The 14,449-nt window shown below is 48.0% G+C and overlaps 1 protein-coding gene across 1 annotated transcript; it reads right to left on the reverse strand.

Moving 5' to 3' along the window:
* Positions 1-597: 597 nt before the first annotated feature.
* Positions 598-6,153, reverse strand: GDF2 (growth differentiation factor 2). The gene is made up of 2 exons (XM_066348692.1): positions 5,692-6,153; positions 598-3,090 (listed from the first exon to the last, which is right to left on the reverse strand). The coding sequence occupies exons 1-2, from the start codon at positions 6,035-6,037 to the stop codon at positions 2,144-2,146; spliced, it is 1,293 nt and encodes a 430-aa protein (XP_066204789.1). The 5' UTR covers positions 6,038-6,153; the 3' UTR covers positions 598-2,143.
* Between the last annotated feature and the right edge of the window lie 8,296 nt (positions 6,154-14,449).

Here is a 14,449-nt window from a genome sequence, read left to right on the forward strand (position 1 = left end):
GGAGTGGGGCAGCTACAGAAGACATGTGAAGGATGAGGACAGGGGGTGTCTTTGAGGGTATTTGGCTGGAGTTGAGCAGCTAGCAGGGGCATAGTGAGGGCAAAGTCTCAGATTGTGTGGCCCCAGGAGGCCAGGAGAAGATGACTTATGGCCGAACGTGTTTCTTAGCAAGAGCCAGGGCCCCTCTTCCCTGACCTGTGGAGAGGTCGAGGGTGGCATGCTGGCTAACTACTCTAGATCACTTGTAAATATCTATCCTCACACTCATGCCCATGCCCACATACCCACACGCATGCCCTTACATAGGCGTGTTCACTCACCCCCATCATGCGGGAATGCTGGCCACACATGTCCACCGCCCCGGCAACCCGTCTCCATCCCCTTCCTGGCCCCTGCTCTGGAAAGAAGGGCTTGCAGGGAGCGTGGGCCGGCTGTGGGGCTGAGGGACCATCAGGACCAGGCCTCACACACACAGAAGGCCACAGTTTAGACATTTGACTTTATTTCCATGTAAAACTTTGATACAGGCACAGAAATGCACCGTGAAGATTGAAAGATACCCATGGTCTACCGTGAGGACTGAGCAACATTGTCGTACCAGGAATTAGTATTTTCTATGGCTCCAGTAATTAAACAATGATGTTCTATTGCAGTTTTATGTTAAAGTTGTTTGTTGGTTTTATGTAAACATTTAGCACAAACCATTTAAAAATATATATACTGGGAGCTTCTGCCGGTGGGGATGGCTCAGGTCTCAGGTCTTTGTGCTCTGCTCTGGCCACTGGTCAGAGGGCCAGGGAGTGGAACCTTCACCACTTTGAGACTCATCCCCATTCCATTCTATTCCATGTGTGCCTCTAGAGTCAGAGGAGAGGAAACAAAATTTGTCCTCTTTTGGGATCAATGAGGGTTGACCACGGCCCATGCCCAGGACAGGGCCTAGATGTGCACTATGCAAGAAAGCCAGAAAGGCAGACAGAGCCAGCTGTGGCCAATGAGGACCTGAGTTCTCCTGAGGCCCGTGTCTCCCATGGAGTCCCTGGGGATAGAAGCCCACAGTGTGTCGTGCTGGTGAGCTAGTTAGGTTGAGTAAGTAACTGTAGAGATGGAGGCCATAGGCCACCCCAGCCCTTGGGGTAAACTGTGTTTGTGTCTCCCAAACCAACACACAGTTGAAGTCCACAGGCAAAAAGTAGCCTTTTGTGGACTGCTGTACCCGCAGGTCAAAGTTGCTCCAGCCTCAATGTATGCTGTGGCCGACACGCTGCTGTCCTGCACTCTCTCCATCCTGCAGTTGGTTTCGGGAATAGTTTTGAGTGACTCTGGGATTTTCTTAAAAAGCATTTGGCAACTGAATCAGCACAGGCACTGAGCAGTTAGAACGTGCCCTGGATGTGACAGGCAGCGAAGTCACACTGGTGAATCCTGGCCAGTCTCGGCCCAGTGCCCCACTCTCCCCACCTCCTGACATCTGATTGAGCTTTAACTACAAGGCAGCCTGCTATGTGGCATTGGGATGCTTGGGAAGGTCTTGGGCTTCAGACATAGACAGAGCTGTGGAAACCTGTGAGATGGACTCAGGTGATGGACTGGTGCTACTGGATCTGCCTGAGTTTTGGGTTCTGCATTCATAAATTGGGGGTCATAACACCAATCTCGCTGGGTTGTGGGAATATGTGAAATGATTGGCATAAAGCACATAGTCCTTTCTTTCCCTTATATTCCCAGAGGCTATTGGAATAAACCCATCCCCCTCAACTCCTTTAATTTCTATACATCTCTACACATTACCTAACTGTCTGTTCCCCCATGGCTCACCTTGCTTAACGTTCTTTTGATTCTGGTTTATTTTTTTCTTTTGTCCCCTTTACATCATCTCCCTTTCTACCCCAACAACCCTTCCAGGCTTCCCTCTTCTCCAGATCCTTACCTCCCCCTACCATTGTCTTCTCCTGCAGTGAACCCAGCAGCATGCTTGGGTTGGGCTATGAGAAAGAGAGCAGGCCTTTACCTCGAAGACGTGACAGTTTCCTTTCCTTCTCCAGGCTGATGTGTAGATTGACTTAGTCCCTGTCATGCCCAGGAGGATGCAGAACCTCTCATTATGACCCCCCAACCTGGCTTCTCCCACCCACAAGTGACACTACCTGCATCCACACTCTGCCACACTCATTCCTTCGTAGTGGTACTTGAGGGTGGGCACCCCATTGTCATCCTTGTAGAGGATGGAGATAGGGCTCAGTTTGGTGGGCACACAGCAGGGCTTGCCCACCTTCATGGGGAACTTGAGATGCACCAGGGTCTGCACGATGGCATGTTTCGTGGGGGTCACGTCATCAGCCAGGGGGAAGAAACAACCACCTTTACACTCATAGGCGTCGTACTCCTTGGGTGCAATGATCCAGCTGTCCCAGCCGATGTCCTCAAAGTTCACCCTTAGGGAGGTCTTCTGACAGTGATTGTTGGCCCCAGCACTCCTCTTCCGTCTGGCTAGAGATGACCCCACCGCCGCATGGCTTTCAACATCCTCTTCCTCATCCTTGTTGTCACCTGCCTCCATGGGGCCATTGCTGGAGAGCGTCTTCAGCACAGTCTCCTGCTCATGGCTGATCATCTCCCTGAGCTCCAGCCTGGTCTCCTTGGTCCCGTTGCTGCGGTCGTTGGAGAACACAACAAAGAAAGGCAGGTTTCTGGAGCCTGGGGGGACACTGATATCCAGCTGGTCGCAGCCTTTTCTGTGGCTCTCCACGGTCACTTCCAGTTTATTTTTGCTCTTGGTGGAATCTGCCCTGACCCATCGCTTTACCGCACTGGAGACCTCGAAGGTCTCCCAGCCCTCATCATGGACGTCCTGGGACACTAGGAAGGTCTTGGTTCCTGCAGAAGCATCCCACGTGTCTGCTCCACCCAGAACATCATAAATGACCACGTTTCCTTTCAGCTCATGAGAGGAGTCCTCGTGACCTTGGCAAGAGAGGTAAAGTCGGAGCTCTGCCCTGGTGATCTGCTCATGCCTAGGAATGGAGATGTTGAAGAGCAAGATGTGTTTCTGGAAGGGAAAATCTTCCGTGGCAGACATTGAGACAGCATCTGAAATGCAAACAAACAATGATAGGCATCTGGTAGAGAGGTCTGGTGTCATGACGCCAAGCTCAGATTCACAGCTTGGACAAAAGGTCATCAGGGTTGATACTGGTCAAATCTATTTGGTTTCACTTAGAAGGGTTTTTGGAAAGGTACATTTAGTATCTTCAAAAAAAAAGCAGATGCAAGAGATGCCTTGCATTAGAGCAAACAGGTCCAGGTGTTCACTGAGCACCTACTTCATGCTCAGCATCGCACTGGAGCCTTTGTGTACTATATTTCACTTGACTCTTCACACTGACCCTGGAGGGGGACCTAGTTATTATTTCTTTTTTACAGCTGAGGGGACTGGCTTTAGGGTGTTTAAATTCCCAAGGACACACATTCCATAAAGAATCCCCCCTCCCCCCCCACACACATGGAAAAAAAATCAAACAAAACAGCAATAAAGCTATTATCTTTTGAGTGCTGATCCTGTATGTATGATACGAAGGGGAAGACCTAGCAGGAAAGGTGGATTCTAACACTGAGACAATATTAAAAATCTCAGCATCTAAATGGTGTAAAAATCATTGGCAATTGTAACTTCAGAGCAAAATGAAAGTGGATGATTTAAAAAAAATTTTTGAGAAAAAACAATTAGCCTCCACTGCTTTGTAATGTCAGGCAAAAATGAGACTTTCCTTTTGGCCATGCTGTTGTGTCAGCTTCCCACTTCTCCTGGCTGACATGTGGCCATTAGATGTCTGTATTATACCACAACCCAGTCACAGAGAGGGAGAGAAGTTACATTTTCTGAGCACTTGTTATGTGCCCATTGAAGGGAGTCTTTGTGTGGTCATGAACACCAGCAAGTGTTGGTGTCTGACAGACTACAGTGACAATCCTGACTTTCCTCTTCCTAGGCTTCTGGCCTTGGAGAAGACTTGAGTCTCTCTGTGCCTCAGTTTCCTCATCTGTAGAATGGGGTTCATCCTTCTTGTTTCCCAGGGTCAGTGTGAGGCTTCAAGAAGATGGCACATGTAAGTTACCTGACACTGTCCCTGGTTATACTAGGAGCTCATCAGTATTTCTGTGTTCTCCTCAGTCTCTCCTCTCCACAAAGGCACGTGCTGCCTCCAAAACATGTGGCCTTTCACACAGTGTTCTGTGGTCCCCTCCCAGCTATTCCACCTCCCGCAGAATGTGCTGTGACGCCTTGGCATGCCCGAGTAAAGAGCAGTGCGTTGGTGACCTCATGTGCTCTTACTGTGACATGACTTGACATTGGCCATGGGACTGCTGTCAGACATCTCCAAAGCAAACTCCCTTCCACCCTGAACCACATGAGGACTATCTGTCAAGTCTGTGCAGGGAAGTGTACTTGGCCTCCACAGGAGTGCTGGCCACAGGGCTGAGATCGGGTCAGAGCACTCACTTCCAGAACGTGGACAATGCTGGAGCGTGTGTGCAGGGTCATTGCAATGACTCTCCATGCTGGACCCCCAGACTGTGGGACTTGATGATGAGGTACACAGCCAAAGAAGCCCTCTAGCTGAAGTTCCAGACCCACCCCACAGGCTTGGTGAGGTGCTGGCAGCTGGTGTTAAGAAAAATGAATAAATAAAACTAGCGTTTTAAAAAATCAGGAAAGTTCACATAAAAACTTGGATTTTTCTTTTTTGGGGGCAATCAGAAAATCTGACCCTGCTGAGCTATTGTGACCACAGTGTTCTTTATTTAGATGGGGCGTACTGTCTGTGGGGCTGATAGGTCTGGCCTGCCATGGCACCACGCAAGGACTGTTAGGGGCTCACAGGGCTCCAGCCCGGTAGCAGAGAGGCCCCGTGCCTCTGGTTATTTAGAGACAGGCTGCAGTGGCAGGAAATGCATGGGCTATGCACACAGGTGGGCCTGGGTCCGATTCCAACATCTGAAATAATAGGGACCTGGGCAAGTTCCCACAGGTCCTGCAAGCCTTGCTTCCCTGCTCATAGAATCATTCGGCCAATATTGTGTGAATTAGTGAGCAGAGGCCCCAAGCTGATGTTTGTCATTGTCTAGTCCTTCTAAGTCAGAGAAATTATTTTACAGTTTGAAACTAATTAAGTAGCTCTCCAAAGGTTATCTCTCAGGGGTATTCATCTGAATTTTGGACACCTTTTCATAAGAGAGATATTCTTTCAAAGTTTAAAAATATACCGGCAGGTAGAGGCTAAGTGAGTGATCTGTTTCTCAATGAGAAGGGGACAGTGAGAACAGGGGAGGAGGGGAGGGCCCGAAGAAAGGGAGCTCCCGCTGAGTTAACTGTGATGCTGGGCCCCAGGAATGAGAATCTTCTAGAACAGAGCTGTCCATTAGAACTTTCTGCAATGACGGAAATGTTCTGCTCTCAGCATGGCACTCTTAAGTAGCCTGTAGCCATGCATGACTGTCAGGCACTTGAATCAAAGCTAGTGAAACTGAAGAACTAAGTCACTAATTTTATTTCATGTTAATGAATTTAAGTTGAAACTTCAAGAGCCTCATGTGGCCAGTGGCCACCATACTAAGCAGTGCAGCTGTGGAGCACTGAGTTCACCCCTCCTCCACCCCAACCCTCAGGTGCCCTGGTGGAGTCGACTCTACCTTCCACGCTGAAGCTGCGCACAATGTTGGATGCAGGTGTGGACGACTTGTCGGTGGTGTATCTGTTGTACAGGTCGATCATGTACTGCGGCGGCTCTGCTCGGGCTTTGTCCTGCGGAGGGACCCCACTCAGGTTGAGGCTGCGCAGGAAATCCACCTTCATGTTCTCCAGGAACATCCTCAGGTCAAAGGTGCCTCCCACCTGCTCACCTCCAGCCCCTCCCAGCAGTCGGTGGGCATCTCCCCTGGCCAATGCCCGGACTTGACTCTCCAGAGGTTTCCCCTGCCCAGAGCAAGCAAGCAGGGAGAGCACAGGCAGGGCCACCCACAGTGCCCCGTGGCACATCTTGGGACGGCACGCTTCCCCTGGACAGAGCACTGCCGGCGGCCACCTTGTGCTAGTGGGTGTGGGGAGGAGCCTGAGAGGAGCAGGCCTGCATTGTCTTGCTGACTACTCCGCACGAAGCACCCTGGCCAGTTCCCAGGCTCTCACCCGCCGTCCCAGAGTGTCCTCCACTTGTTCTTATCTGGTCCTCAAGCTGTGCTCCAGTCTCTTATCTAAGGGAGCTCTCTGTTAATGAAGGCTCTATAAACACTCAGGCTTTCAGGAAGAACACAGCCTGCTGCAAAGCACCCGAACTTCTCCATGGGGTTATCGCCCCCTAATTAGGATCTTTCCTCTTTTCCCTTCCAGTTCCGTTCAAAAGAATCTCAAAGACAGGGTGACATATGCTCTATATCTCCTGGGCCATAGAAACAACGAGTCCAGGAGACAAACAAGACCAAAACGCCCTCCAAATATAGAAGCAACACAAAACTCCCAGAAGTCCCCGCAAACTTCGGGCTGCCCTGGGTGGGGGTGTGGACCACACTAGGGTTAGTAAGATGCTTTCCTCCTGTGGAATCGGGATCTTCACGTGTGGCTTAAGCCTTCCATATATCGGGTGCTCAGCCACCAAGGCCGTTCCTGGGCCTTAGAGATCATGTGTGAATGTGGCACACAGAGCTCAGTGAGGTGATGACGACTTCGGAGTCAGACAAGACGAGGGTTCAAATCCCAGCTCCCTCACTTATTCCCCATGAGTGGCACCTGGAGCAACTCACACCACCATTTTTAGCCTCCAGTTCAGAAGAGAGTTGAAAGGGTTCAGAGGATCATGGGCTAAGTGTCATGCCAGTCACTGCAGACCCTGCTTGGCTGAATGGCTGATTTCTGGCTGTCACTTCTCGGCCCAGGTCTGACTGAATGGGGAACTGGGGGGAAGCCCTGTGCCTCCCCGCCTGATCTCGGGGACACCACACACACACACTGAAGCTTGCCACTGGAATCCCAGAAGAGCTCTGTCACTGGTCTTGTGTGTCGGGGGTTGTCTTTGCTCATGTTGGAAGGTTGGCTGCCTGGACCATATTCCTCAGTCAGGGAACCATGCAGCCTGGGGGCCAGGCAAGGCAGTGGAGCTCTGAGGCCAGTGTGTGCGCAGAAGATGTGGCCCTGGCCCAAGGAAGCTAACAAACCACAGCCCAACAGTGTCTGGCAGGGCCCCAGGGTCTGTGTTCTTTTAAGAGCATCATGCCCCCACTTAGGATCTGTCCATTTCCATCATGAGTGGGTTTGAACAAGGTGAAGCAGAAGCATAGTTAAAAATACTTTGAGGGCTACTCTGGGGCAAAGTCGACCATAAAGGTTTTCTTGCTGGTGTGCTCCTGAGAAGGGGGCGGGGAGCTGAGCAGGTACAGGGAGATGGGGGAGGGGCCACAGCAGGCTGAGGTCAGAGAGCCCAGTGAGAACCCTCTCTTCTTCTACCCCTGGTGGGCAGGGTAAAACCAGGAGCCCCCAAGTGGCCAGGCCTAGACAGAACTTACTGTCCTTATCCTTTGGGGACAGTGCCAGGGGAGGATGGAGAGGAAGGGTGTATCTTCAAAAGTGCTGCTTGGAAAGGGGCAGGGAGCATCCTGGACACTAAGCCAACTCAAGGCAAAACTGTGACATGGAAGAAGGGGTGTGCAGCCAGGGAAGGAAACCAGGCTACAAGGGCTGGTGGCAGGACCTCCCACCATGCTCCAGTCCCTGGTCGCAGCCCAGAAATCTGCCACGTTGGAGAAGGAGCCAAGGAATACCTGGGGTAGCCCGAATGTGCTTGGGGAAGCTCGAAGGGCTGCTGCCAGATGTTTTCTTAAAAATGTGACAAGTTTTATTTTCTGATTATAACAGTAATATATAGTGCAGATAACTTGGGAAATGAAAAACACTATAACAAAGAAAATAAACTACAATCTTGTCATTCAGTGATGTCCACAGTTAACATTTTGAGATATACTCAGCTACACAGTGCACTATTTTTATTTTATTTATTTATTCATTTTTAGAGAGGAGAGAGAGAGACAGAGAGGGAGAGAGAGGAGAGAGAGACAGAGAGAGAGAAGGGGGGAGGAGCTGGAAGCATCAACTCCCATATGTGCCTTGACCAGGCAAGCCCAGGGATTCGAACCGGCGACCTCAGCATTTCCAGTTCGACGCTTTATCCACTGCGCCACCACAGGTCAGGCCGCAGTGCACTATTTTTAACCTTTGTGTTTTCTGATTCAAAAAGCTTCAGATTTTGGAAATAGGGTGCAGTGTACATACTGTCATATCTCCAGTGGGGTTGGGGACAGGACTCTATAATCAAATGTGTGAATAGTTCTGCACTAAAACAAAAACATACATCTATTCAGGTCAAATTTTGTCATGAAAGGAGTTAAAAGAAACTTGAGGTTTTCTGATAGTCTCAAGTTTGGAGAGCTCAAATAAAGAATGGTGTACTTTTTCACACATGGACTCACACATCTGGACTTGGAGGCTACACATAAACAAGACTTGGAATCATTGGTCACATACACTGTCATGAGGATGGTGTCCCCAGCCCTGTGCAATGCAACATGCTTGTGAATTTCTGGAATTATCTGCCCTAAAAACTCAAGAGTATCAATATGTCCACACTGCCTATATTATTTTTAAATAATTGTCCAAGAACGTCTGATCCCTGTTATTGAGGAGTCTAGTCCTCACCCCACCTCCACAAGGGCAACTCTTTCCTGCATTGTCCAAGTGCACTGTAGGCTTATTTAGTCCAAAAGAAGTGGAGTGAGATGGTATCAGTCTAGTTTCTCAATGCTGGAAGAGGGAGGAAAGGAAGGAGTTCCAGCAGGTCCCACCTGCTGTTGATTCTGCATGACACTTGGTTCAGCTGTTGGGAATGGGCTGAACACATCTAACAGCTGTTTGTGCACAGCTGCATGGGTACCCTGGCTGGCCCAGGTCTTCACCCTGGTCTCTGTGATATCCTCCCATGTGCATCAAGGTAACAGCTTTCTTAGGCACACTCCTAGGTTTTAGCATTCTCCAAGAAGGCACATCCTTGTCGCAGGTGGCTGAGCTGGAAGAAGAGTCCAGCTGTGGTCACACTCTGATCCAATCCTGCCTTCTTTCACAAAACTCTAGGTTTTCATGAGAAGCCTGGGTCAGCAGGCCAGATTCCCACTTCTCTCAAAGTCATGTGATTTCAGGGATCTTATTTCCTTTCAATGAGCTTTGATCCATTTGGACATATCCCCTTAACTCTGACTCCTAGGGAACAGGTTTGGCTCCTGGTCTGCGTTTCCCAGATAATGCTGACCTCCTCATACAGAAGGACCAATTCCTCTCTTGCCAGTGGCGCTCCATTGCTGGGGCTTCATGAAGGGGCTTCCTTAATTGAGCCATAAAACATCCCATTCGCCTCTCCTTTCCTCCTCTTCTCCTCCCCTAAATTGCATACCATATGACTGGGCAAATCCATTTTTGTGTACATCTCCAAAAGAATTGAAAGCAGGGTCTTAAAGAGATATGTGTATATCTACTTTCATAGCAGTGTCATTTAAAATAGTCAAAAGTGTAGAAACAACCCTAGTGTCCACTGGAATGAGTGGTTAAACAAATATGGTCTATATATGCAATGAAATATAATTCAGCATTAAAAAAGGAATTCTGACCCATGCCACAATATGAATGAAACTCGAAGACATGCTAAATGACATAAGCCAATCACAAAAAGACAAGCATTGTACAATTTCACTTATATGAGATGCCTAGAATAGTGGTTGCCAGGGGCTTGAGGAAAGGATTGGGGAGTTATTAATTAATGGGTACAGAGTTCTAGTTTTTCAAGGTTAACAAGAATTCTGGAGATGGATGGTGGTGATGGTTACACAACACTGTGAATATGCTACTGAACTGTACAACTAAAAAATAATAAATTTTATGTTATGGATATTTTGCTACAATTTAAAAAAATGTAAGTGTGCCATACAGATAGAGTTCCTTTTGTTGCCATTGACAGAAAAAAAAAGAATCTTAACATGCTTAAGAAAAAAATGGATTATAAAAAATATAGATTATGACTAACTAGTGAAAGCTGACCAGTTCAGCCAAGGTTTGGCTTCAGCACAGGCTGGTCCACAGGACAGGCAATGTTGTAGTGATATTTTCTCCACTCTCAAAACTGCCTTCCCCTTTGTGGTCTTAGTGCTCCAACTGCGTCTTGGGAAGAAGAATGCTGCAGGTCTGAAAGCAGTGGGGAGGAGCGAAAGCCTCTTTTTCAGGAAGTCTCAGTTAGTCTCATGGTGTCTCCTCGGGTCATCTGCCCACACTTCAACCAATCACTGGGGCCTTGATTGGCTTAGGTGGGGAAGATGTCATTGGCAGCAAGAAATGACTGTCACATTGGGATCTAGGTTTGGTCACCAAAGAAGATACCACTAAAGGAGTGTATAAAAATTTTTCATATACATTTTTAATGACTTAACAATATCCAACCACACGGATATATTTTAATGTAGTCAACATTTGCCAACTACAAGGCAATTAGATTAGCTATTAAGATAATGTTGCAAAGCATATTATTATAGTTTATATTTTATACTATTTTGTTAAGACAGTGGATCAGAAGTGGAATGTCTACATCAAAGTATATGTAAATGTTTTCAAAGCTCTTGGTAAACATTGCAAAGTTTCTTTCCAGAAACTCTCTTTTAATATTCATTCCCATTGGTGGAGCCTGAATACACCTGTCTCACTGCCCCTCATTGGTAGTTCTTTCTAGTCTTTAGTCATTTGATGAACAAAAATATGTTAATTCATATGGCTAGTTGAGCTAAGCTAATTGTTCCCACTGGTTTTGTCTTGTTTTGATAAGCCACACCACAGTGTCTGGGCTTCCGCCTTCCAGAAGGCGCAGCAGTTGCAAGCTCTCACCCCAGCTGGGCAGGGTCATGCTCAGGAATTGTATTGGTGGCACTTGTTGTCCAAGGAGAGCACAGGGAGATCCACAGACACCTGGGTGTTCCTCAGGAGCACTGAATGCCTTTAGCGAAGAGCCTGGCACATGGTAAGCTCTCTTTATTACTCTACACAGTTGGACTTTTCTGTCACTTTTCCTATCACCCCCGGGGGAGTTCTGTCCCTCCTTCTGCAGAGCTCCTGCTTTGGCTGTGCCCTCAATTCAAAGTGCCTCATGCTCTCCTCCCCACTGTCCTCTGCCTGGGCCAGTCTTGCCTGCCCTTCGGTTTTTGCTCAGGACTCCCCTCCACTGCTCAGCCTGTATGTTTATTGGATTTGTCTGACAACCACTACAAAGGGCCTTAGGACTGACATCTGCTATTGGCTTGAGTTGGCACATCCTTGCAATTTGGTGTGCCCATGAAGACAGCCCTGCACTCATAGGGAAACTGAGCTTCCTTCCAGGCAGGCCTCTGTGCTCATCTTTGTATATGTCCTTGAACACTTCAGGGTGCTCCATGGCGTGTTGGTCAGGATGACTAGTAGCTGACAGCTCAGCCTTGTCCCTGTCTATCCTTGATGCCCAGACAGTTAAACATTACTGTGCTCTAGTGATTTTTAACAAAAACCTCTGCAGCATCATCTCTCCCAGGACTTGTGAATTACAGAAATAGAGTCATCACATGTAGTTGCTATAGCGGAAGTAAAATGTAATGATTAAGAGAGGCGGACAGGAGTCATCCATTAATTTCAGGGATTGCTGGAGCTCACCCCTCTGGCAGACGGTGATTTCAACCTTTAATCATGGAGATGGGACACAATCTGCCTGAATTTCTGTGATACAGCTGCCTCCAGGTGGCTAGGAACTCCTCTGTCTTCGTCATGCCTCCAAGGACGTTGCCAGTTCCTCTGTGAGCTTCTCTAGCTCTACACTCACCCATATGTTGCTCAGAGGAGTCAAAACTGGACCCATCTAGAAGCTGGAAGGAGAAAGCACGAGCCAGGCAGAGAGGGGTAGGTCACTTCCGGCTTCAAGCCTCGCCTCCCTGGAATCCTTTTTCCATTTGGCAAAGGATAAGTCCTCAGCTAGTGCGAACTCTCTGTCTCAGAACTGTGTCCAGGTGGGTTACCACATTTATTAGAACTGTGGTTCTTACAGTGTGGTACCTGGACCACCAGCATTAGCAGCATGCAGGAACTAGTTAGACTACAAGTCAGAAACTCTCAGAACAAGCCCTTCAGGTGATCTGATGCATGTTCAAGTTTGCACATTGTTTTTTTTTTTCTTGTTTTTTTTTTTTTACAGAGACAGAGAGACAGAGAGAGGGATAGACAGGGACAGACAGACAGGAAGTGAGAGATGAGAAGCATCAATCATCAGTTTTTTGTTGCGACACATTAGTTGTTCATTGATTGCTTTCTCATATGTGCCTTGACTGTGGGCCTTCAGCAGACCAAGTAACTCCGTGCTCGAGCCAACAACCTTAGGTCCAAGCTGGTGAGCTTTGCTCAAACCAGATGAGCCTGCACTCAAGTTGGCGACCTCAGGGTTTCGAAATGGGGTCCTCTGCATCGCAGTCCGGCGCTCTGTTCATTGCGCCACTGCCTGGTCAGGCTGCACATTGGTTTTGATGAGCAGGAAATTCGTATGGGCCTGCCAAGAGATAAAGTATGCAGATATTGTCTAGGTTGTATTTGGCACTTGGTAGGTACTAAAGAATTCAATAAATAAACGAAGTCCACCCCCTGCTCACCCGTCCCCTCCTCACACAACCAGGATGGCTTGGAGACATGGGGAGAGTATAAGATTGAATTAGACCTGAGGGAGAAGGAAAAGCAGACCAAAGCTCGAACAAGCAAGCATCATCACCTCCTGGAAATCTCAGGAGTATCACTTTATCAGGGAAGAGTCTTGTGGTTCCAGCTTTGGTAGAAAGAAATAGCTTTGAAATGAAATTTCAGTGTTTTGGTGCACAATTTTATTCAGAGCTGTTTCTGCCCTCTGGTCTTTGCAAAGCCCCACTCAGCCTTCCTTTGCATGGGGGCCATCAAAAACATTCTGCACAAGATGGTAACTGCAATGTCCTCGTGTCACCCGAGAATTCCAGCTCTTCCGTCCTGGCTGAGCCATCTCTTTCTTCTTCCCCGGGAGCTCCCTCCTCACACCCTCTCACCCTGCCCGACTCCTGTGGATGCCTCCAGTGTGGCCTGTCTCTGTCCTGGCCAGAGAAGACATACTGGTGGCAGGCTACAGTTCTGACGAGGTTTATGAGTGAGTTAGACATACAGAGGCACCTATTGGGACACTGTAGGCAGGTAGGGTACCTGGTGGTATCAGGACTCAGTTTCCCTACCTGTTCAGTAAGATGATTGTATCAGTTTTCCAACATTTTCTCTCAGTCTTAAATTTTCTACCTCCCAGTTGTACCGTTTATATCTGTCACTTGAACAAATCTGTAAGGTCTACCCTTTCAGAAGATGCATAAGTTCAGGAATGGGGCCAAGTATCAGGCCTCCACGCTACTCCCTCCAGACAAACACAGACTCAGCTGAGTGACCTCAGGGACCCATGCACATCTGGACTGTGTGCCAGAACCCTTGCTTTTGTGACAATGTGATATTGATATTTAGTTTTCAAGAAAATATAATTTTTTAATACATACATTTTTTTTTAAATCTTGCTTTACTGCAAGGCCATTCAGTGCCATTGGGCCAATCGTAAGAGGCAGGTAGTGAGATCACTGGTCAGAAAGCATGTGGGCAGCACTAGCCACGAAGTTTTGGATCAGGCAGCCTTGGTGTCAAGCTGACATTGCTTCTGGTCTTGGTAAGACATAGTGGCCATATGACTCACCCATCCTGAGCCTGTTTTTCTGAAGCACCAGCTGGGTGGTAAATTACAAGGTTGTTGTAAGGCTGAACGAGGTGCCACGTATGAACTCCACGGTGCTCTGTAACTATAACGGGATGCTGGTGACACAAGTTCCTTCAGCATACTTCAAAGTCATCCCCACTGAGTACCGTCCATCCCCCTGCCCATGGCTTGTCTCAGGGTGGCCTTCCCAGGCTGCTCCCTCCACCCCCAACAAGCCAGAAATGAACAAAGGAGTTCTAGGCTTTTAGGGTGACTCAGAAGATCTCCCAGAGACTGCAAGTGACAAAAAGAATAAGACAAGACTATTATATGACACTTTGTTTTCATTAAGTAATGGAAAGGGAGCGATTTGATGAGAGAAAATAGAAGGGGAGAAGGAAAAATAAGAAAGAATCTGATATTGAGAAGGCAAGCATTTGGAGCCTCATCAAGCCCCAATATTTTGTACTTACATTTTTACTATCTTATATCCTGTTATCTTCCAAAAAGGATTAGACATGGCAAACCAAGTGCTAAGTTAGCAGGATCCATCTGAAATATCCCAGCAATTCACTGCAACTTGAAATGGATGATACAATCCCAGTGCA

Source organism: Saccopteryx leptura, chromosome 9, assembly GCF_036850995.1.
Source record: "Saccopteryx leptura isolate mSacLep1 chromosome 9, mSacLep1_pri_phased_curated, whole genome shotgun sequence".
In the NCBI taxonomy this organism is placed as follows: domain Eukaryota; kingdom Metazoa; phylum Chordata; class Mammalia; order Chiroptera; family Emballonuridae; genus Saccopteryx; species Saccopteryx leptura.

What these genes read in the sequence shown, in the direction of transcription:
- GDF2 (XM_066348692.1), bottom strand. Translation starts at nt 6,037, where the DNA reads ATGTGCCACGGGGCACTGTGGGTGGCCCTGCCTGTGCTCTCCCTGCTT. An exon ending in GCGCAGCTTCAGCGTGGAAG is followed by an intron (nt 3,091 to 5,691) that starts GTAGAGTCGACT and finishes TTTGCATTTCAG; the next exon opens with ATGCTGTCTCAATGTCTGCC.